Source organism: Sorghum bicolor, chromosome 7, assembly GCF_000003195.3.
Source record: "Sorghum bicolor cultivar BTx623 chromosome 7, Sorghum_bicolor_NCBIv3, whole genome shotgun sequence".
In the NCBI taxonomy this organism is placed as follows: Eukaryota; Viridiplantae; Streptophyta; class Magnoliopsida; order Poales; family Poaceae; genus Sorghum; species Sorghum bicolor.
This window is the reverse complement of record NC_012876.2, coordinates 57,844,679-57,852,211: the sequence shown is the minus strand read 5'-3', so window position 1 is coordinate 57,852,211 and position 7,533 is coordinate 57,844,679. Positions and strand designations below refer to the sequence as shown.

Below are 7,533 nucleotides of genomic sequence, written 5' to 3'. Positions count from 1 at the left end.
CCCTGTGCTGATTTTCTTCTTGGCCGCGTGCGCGGTTCTGCTGGCGGCGGCCATCGGCGTCCCGACCACCATCGTCGCGCCGTGAGTCCCCTTGACGGTTGTCGGGGGAGCGGCTGCGGCGACGCCTGCTGGGTGAGGCCCGGCTACGATTAGTCTGGTCGGAGGCGGCTTCCGTATAAGAAACGTCCTGGACTCTCTTGAGCAGAGTGGCCGTCTGTCCCATCGCGGCGATCAGGTGTGCTCGGATGCTGGTCCGGACTCCCTGGCATTCGGGGGTGTCAGGAAGCCGATCCAGGTTGGCCATGGCGACAGCCACGTTGGCGCTTGGCGTCTTGTAGACCGGCTGGTCCCCGACCATGTCAAAGGCATCGTTGAGGTTACTTGGTGGCATCTGTTGTTGCTCGTCCGCACGTCGTCGGGCGCGATCAGCGTTACGCTGTTCGCGGAGTTGCCTCTGGTCATCAGTTTCTCCGTCAACAGCCGGTTCGTCGGCGCTGACATTGAACACAATATCCCCTCGCCGGGGGGGGGGGAATATCGGGAATCGGTCGAAATCCGGAGGGTGTGAAGGAAAATCCAGGTCGTAGCCCTCGTCTTCGGTGTTTATAACCTCGGTGGGGACGGAGCCGGTGCTTGAGTTGGTGCTGGAAACCTGGCCGTCCCGTAGCTCTCGGATTGTCACCATGTTGACATGGTGACGGTTGTTCCTTGTCGGCGACCAGCCCGCTTTGCTGAAAACGGATTGGACATGCTGTGAGTAAACAGAGGCCGAGTCGTTCAGGCCGCAAGGATAGTCTTCCTTTTTGAGCTCGACGGATCGTCCTGAGGGGGTTGAGGTTATCGTCAGGGACGTTCCCAGCCGTTCGTGTGTGGCGACACGAGTTGGCCGGCGGGATTTCGAAAAATCCGCTCGAGCAGCTTGGTCGGGCCGGCGCAGAACTCCATCTATTAATTGGGAGACTTCGAGTAGCTTGGAGTCAGCGCGATCGAGCGCTTGGAGGAGGTCCGAGCAGTCGATCTCCTTTCCCTTGTAGAGTAGGAACGGTGGTCGGGAGCTTGGTGCCGTCATGCGTGTGGTCGGAGACAGCGTGATCTCAGATTGGATCTGGATCTCTTTCGGAACCGTGGTCGCGAAGCCGCCGCTGCACGTCGTCCACGTGACCTGGCCGACGGTGAACGTGAGGCCTTCGGGCACGGTCGCGGAAGCTGGGATCGTGACCATCTTGTTCGCCGGAAAAGTTGCACGCACACCCCCTACCTGGCGCGCCACTGTCGACGAAAGCTGGTCGGCAGTCTACCTTGGGGTATACCCACGGTAGTAGTTTATCGGTAGACGGTGCGCAAACTACGAACTCGATGGTGACGCAAGACACGGACAAGCTTTTTATCCAGGTTCGGCCGCCGAGTTGGTGTAATACCTACGTCCTGCGTCTGGTTGTATTGATTTGTGTTGAGAGAATATGATGTCCTAGGGGGGTCCCTTGCCCCTCCTTATATAGTCTGGAGGGCAGGGTTACAGATCTGGAAACTAATCCTAGTCGGTTACAATTGTCATAGATAATTCGATATCAATTCCTATTCTAACCGACTAGAATCCTGCTTGATCTCCACGTCTTGTTTCCTTGCGCGAAACTCCGAGCTGTCGGATCAAGCCTTGAACTCGTCTCGTAGTGGGCCAAGCTTCCTGGCTGAAGTCTAGCCGTAAGGGTATAGGGGTTTATACCCCCACACTTACCGAGACATATCTGAAGACTCTGTCAATGTAGAGTCTAAAGTTATTTATTACCTCGAACAATGTGGACTTAGAGTCTAAATAAGACTTGGAGTCTTATTTTTTCTACCTTTTTCTTCAATAAATATACTGCCACATCAGCAAAATACCATAAATAATATGTAAAATTAATTGTCTTGGACTCTGTGATAGAGTCTGCATTGTGAGTGCCCTAATAATAGCAGATTGTCCCCAGGAAATATAATCCCAAGTTGTTGCCCAAGTTGCCGATCCCCTTTTCGATTTGTGCTTCCCTTGTCTGTCGCCGCCGGATTACTGGATTAGGGTGGTCGGCTGGCGGCAAGTTGCACACGCGAGATGCCGCGACGCGATCGAGGTTTGGAGCGTTCTTGCCCTGCCGGCTGCCGCGGACCGACCGGTCACCTCCTGTGTCTCTGTGGACCGATCCGACTGGGGGTCCCGGTCCAGAGGCTTCGACCGACGCCGCCGTGCGCTTTTCGCCTGGACTGGCCCAGCGCAGAGCGGGGCCGGGGCCGGGGCCCGGTGGATTGTCCAAGTTGCCGCGGGGAAAAAAGGTCGTGCCCGCCGACAACGGTCCGTGTCACGAGTACGTAGTATGCATGTACTCCTATGTGCGGGAGGAGGTCGTTCGTCGTCACGTCAAGGAGATGCAGCGAATGCTGCCGCAGCGCACCGCGGCAACTTGCGCCTCTCGGCCTTTTCGCAGATGCTTTGCTTTACTGGCCGTCGACGCTGGCCGCGGGCCGCTGGCGTCTCAGGCAGTCAGGTTCAGGGCGGAAAGCGCTGGGGCCCGTGTTTAGTTGTTGAAGAATTTTGTTACAAAAAATATTGTTGATTGATTTGTTGTGAGAAAAAACACTTCTGAATGGCTAGATGATTTAACTGATAAACTCAAGTGAACAAACTAAAAATAATCAAGATTCTTACGGCACATGTATTGAGCATTAAATATAGAAAAAAAAATTAAGATGTTGCTGTATGTGGCCATCTTATCTTATGATACCAATTTGGCCAATACCGATCTACAGTAGTAGCTGCAACTCGGAGCATGAACTTCAGTGTCCAGGACTGGCAGCAGCAGCCTCGCAGTCGCAGGTCACTGTCCTGGCCCGGTATCGGTACCTCGTAGCTTATCTGTTTCAGGCCGATCGAGCTACAATGCGGCTTTACTTTATACGCCGCAGCCTACTTCCTCCCAGCAGGCCTCCTCTTGGACGCCGACTTCCCAGCTGCATCGTTCTGCTGCCATCAAGAAGAAACACGCATGGTTAAACATTAAACCCAGCAATTGCAGAAAGAATAACCGTACCGGGTATTTTCCCTTTTACACAGTGGGTAAACGTCAGAAGGAATTCTACAAATGATTAACAATGGACAGGAAGAGCCCTGTTCTGGAGCCACTCATCTCAAACTCAAAGTCTCAAACCCTGGCGGTCGATCATGTGGCCCACGCAATTAGCACGACGCAAACGACGCCGCCGCCCGACAGGAGGCCGGGGGGCCATACGCCGGAAAGCGACGCGGAGCGGGAGGTTGACGGCCGGACGGACCCGGCCTGTCACCGTCGCCTGGCCTGGCCAGGAGCAGGCGTGGCCCAGCCCAGGTCCAGGAGCATCTACGCCGACGAGAATGCCGAGTCGACCCAAGGAAGCAGAGCAGACAGCGGATACCCACCGGCGAGAAGGACGACGGCGACGGCCTCAGGAACAGCTCCTCGAACTGCCGCTGCAGGTCCTCCAGGCTCTCCCCCTCGCCGTTGTCCTGCGCATGAACGAAATGTGCACGTCGTCAGCAACTGATGCACAAAAAAAAAAAAAAAATAGTTCAGTGTGGATGTTTCGATAGCGGCAGCTGAGTTTCTTACGGCAGGGCCTGCCTGGCTCATGGCCTCCAGAATATCTCCGAGGATCTCCCCGGCGCCCTGCCAGACGTGGAAAACAAAAAGGTTAAGCTCTGATGTTCCGGTCAGCATGGCCGCCACCAAAATATCTGTACCCAAACTGGAAAGGAAATGCACATGTGGTACGTACGTCATCGTCGCCTTCGCCATCGTAGGCCCCGACGTCATACAGGATCCTCTTGTTGGGGTCCGACAGAACTGACCAGTTCAGTTAAAAAATCACATCATTTTTAATACCATGTCATTCTGCATTTCTGCGTGCAAAAACATTGTACTGTACTACGTATGAAGCAGATTGGTTACCGGCGTAGGCTCCCTGGATCTTCTGAAACCTGGCCTTGGCCGCGTCGGCGCTGCCGGCGGAGCTCCCAGCGCACTTGTCCGGGTGCCATTTCTGCCCACAAACACCAACACCAACAGCAGAGTCGGGATCTTTGAGCGAAACAGAGCAGCCCGACAGGACCAAGGGAAGCAGAGGAAACGGAGGAGGTCACCGACCATGGCGAGCTTGCGGTAGGCGCTGCGCAGGTCGGCGTCGGAGCAGTCGCTGGCCACGCCCAGCACCGCGTACAGGCTGCTGCTCTTGCTGCCTCCTCCTCCTCCTCCGCGTCCGGCCATCGCAACACAACCAACCAACGTTCGAGGTCGAGGACGAAATTAACCTGCAAGTTTGCAACCCCCGCCCACGACTTGCTGACTGCCTGCCTGTCTGTCTGTCTGTCTGTCCCCGATCGAGTCGCCGCGAGCTCGAACCGTGCTGTGGTTGCTGCTGCACCGGCCGGCGCATGCGCGCTACTTATAGGCGCGCGGCGCCGGGGCAGCGATAGGGTGGCATTGGCATGGCATGGCAGGCGCCCGACCGTGCGCTGCATCTGCACCAGGAATCGGGGGGAAGCAAGCAGCAAGAGGGGCAACTTGCGGCTCGCACTCAGGCCGGGGATATTTTCCAGGAGAGGGCGTGCGTCAGTCAGCATCCGAGCCCGCGGCGCGTGCGTGTGACGGCGTGGACGTCGCGTCCGCCGTCCACGCCCAGCTGAAGGGCCCCTTCCGGTACCCGGTTCAGTAGCTGCTGCTCCCTCATCATCACTCACCGGAGCTGGAGCCACTGGTGCGGTGCAGTGCAAGCCCAGTGCATGCAGCGGGGTCGCCTGAGGTCCGGCGGCGGCGGAGCTACTAGAGGCCAAGACGAGCGGACCGGACGCACCCTGCGTGCCGTAGCACGTTTGGCTTGCAACGGCGCCGCTGACGACGGTAGGGGCCAATGGTAGGTACGGTTACGGCGTGGAGATGAAAGGTGCAGCGTACATTCCTCGCTCGTCGCCAGGAAATGATCAGGCCGTACTGCTGACGCTACAAGTTCAATGGATGTCCAGCGAGTAGCTCGTCGAAGAGGATCACCCTGCAGCAGAACCCTATACTATCGCCTGTCGTGTCCTGCCTGCCCCCATATGGTCCGTATGCGTAGCGTAGGGCTTCATTCAACCGAAGCTTCTTTGATCTAGGCACACGTGCCACCTGTGATTGATTGGTCGGGATTTCAGATTAGTGCCACCGGCCTTGTTTGCCAGACAAATCTGTGGGTTCTTTCTGGATCGAGCTATTTTTGTAAGGGGAGAATATTATTTCTTTGAGCAAGTTTTGAAGTTATGTATTTTGTCCGAAATACACCTTTGCTTTTTTTAATGGCCCTTCTGTTAGATTTGATTTGACCACTAACCGTGTTAAGTGGGGCGTGATTTTGACTTTTTATCCCTGCGCAAGATAGACAAGGGGGCACAGTTCGGTTTTGATATAGTTCATTTCGAGCATCGTTTAGCATTGTTAGTGGCCAAATCTAATAAAGTCAATTAACCTAGTCTTTAAAGTCAAATATACCAAAACCAAACTATGTGCTCTTGTCTATCTCACCAAGGGGTAAAAAGGTAAATTCATGCCCCATTTAACATTGGTAGTGGCCAAATCTAAGGAAAAAGGTCATACGAGGAAGCAAAGTAGTATTTCAGAACAAATAGATTACTTTAAAATAAAAATAAAAGAGCCAAGGAAGGAAGAAGTTTCTTTAGAACCACAAAAATAATTCTCTCATTTGTAAGTTGTAATTCTAAAATATTATATGTAGCTGCAGGAACATATACATAACTATAAAATGTTTATACATAGACCATATTTAGACCACTTAAAATTATTCTAGATATATAAAATCCAAACTGAAAATGTTTATAAATCGACTATATTTAGATCACTTTAGTTTATTCTGTAAACTTAAATCCAACTTGAATCTCAAAGTCCGGCTGTGTCTAACATGCCTATTATTGTGTTTTAGACGTTAATGCCTTTGTTTCAATGACACGACACTTGTGACATGCTGGTTTCATGATTTTCATCTATGCTAAATTCTGAAATGAATCACAGTATATATACTTATTACCTTATTACCCCTATGAGCACCTATGAGAGATTGAGGACGCTGAAATGACATATATTGAAAATTAATAAAGATATCAAAAACGTCTCCAGGGGGGACATTCTTTACCAATTTAGACGGAGATTCTACCACAAGGAATTAAAGAATTAAGCTACACTTAGTTCACTTGAAATGTTACGCTTAACCTTACTCCATCTATTTCTTTTTTATTATGCGCGTATGGATTTTAGATCCAAATTTTGTATTTTCTCTATCAATAATTAATCTTACTTACAATTAACTCCCTCCGGTTAGCCAAGTGGTTAAACTACTGCACCTTATATATTTTAAAATGGAGAGGGTTAGCTAGCATTTAGGAACTCAAATAGGAAATTGGCGTCTACTACTTCGAGGCACTTTGGTCCATAACAACTAGCAAGTGCGGGCTATAGCCTATAGGACACCTACAATTCCACAAACCAATGGAATTATGTGACCATTCGAAGTGGTGAATGGCTACTCGTTCATCCTCAGCCTCATGCCTTATCCTTTAGTTAAATTTTACTATTTGATTTTTTTTCTAACTAAAATACGTTTATCATTTAGGGATGATGAAGGGAGCCAGTAATAACTATACCTTTTTTTTTGAAACTAATAACTATACCTAACCAACTGTATATGTGCGATTCGTTGCGATACCTTATGCAGCATTATGCAAATAATTCTCGTCGGTCAAAAGGAAAATAATATGGTAAGCCTAGGACAGCATATATGGCCTAAAATCATATATTCCTTCGTTACATCATCTGCGATGTCCTCCAATAATGCTAGCGCAAGTTGAGTGCGAACTCGATCGAACTTGGTGACAACACTCAATTTTAGCAAATGCTAACTTTTGGCGTTGAGGACGACTTTTGCATCTAGTTCGTCCATCTTATCAGTATCACCCAGTTCTAGTTTTTTCGTGGGGTTGATTATTGATTGTGGTTCAAGGTACACACTAACTTATTTTGATGAGGTCATGTTTCTTTAATTCTTTTATCTCTTTTCCGGATCCACTGTACATCCATCATTTGGAAGGAACCTAACCATAAATCCAAATAATTAAGGTGGCCCATTACCAAAGGGTAGCAGCCCACAAACGGCCCAACTATATTTTTTTTTCATTTTCATTTTCTTTCTTTTCCTTAAAAATAATTGGCCAGTCACTAATTAATGTTTTTTTTCATTTTATCTATATCTATCTATACCTAAAATTACAAAATAATTATGTGTCAGTCTTTTTCACTTCCCACAATGCTCTTGCGCCTCTCTATCTTGTCTGAGATCCAACTCACAATTCAACTCATACGAATCGGAACCATGCGGGTTTATACGTCTAGTGGTGATCTGGAATTTGATTCCAATATATATTATAAATCTTTGAATCAAAAGATCAATTATTGTTCCATGTACATTTTTGTGCTGCTAGTGTAC

The 7,533-nt window shown here is 49.9% G+C and overlaps 1 protein-coding gene across 3 annotated transcripts; it reads right to left on the bottom strand.

Annotated features, from left to right (window-relative positions):
- LOC8077888 (chaperone protein DnaJ) lies at positions 2,650-5,471 on the bottom strand. 3 transcript variants are annotated; one of them, XM_002444416.2, is made up of 6 exons: positions 4,152-4,643; positions 3,957-4,047; positions 3,784-3,851; positions 3,618-3,674; positions 3,428-3,514; positions 2,650-2,995 (listed from the first exon to the last, which is right to left on the bottom strand). In XM_002444416.2, exons 1-6 carry the CDS (start codon positions 4,269-4,271, stop codon positions 2,939-2,941), a joined length of 480 nt encoding a protein of 159 aa, XP_002444461.1. In that variant the 5' UTR covers positions 4,272-4,643; the 3' UTR covers positions 2,650-2,938. The 3 variants fall into 3 exon arrangements, with proteins under 3 accessions (XP_002444461.1, XP_021320304.1, XP_021320303.1); XM_021464629.1 differs by having other exon boundaries at positions 2,650-2,992; positions 4,152-4,635; XM_021464628.1 differs by having other exon boundaries at positions 2,650-3,514; positions 4,152-5,471.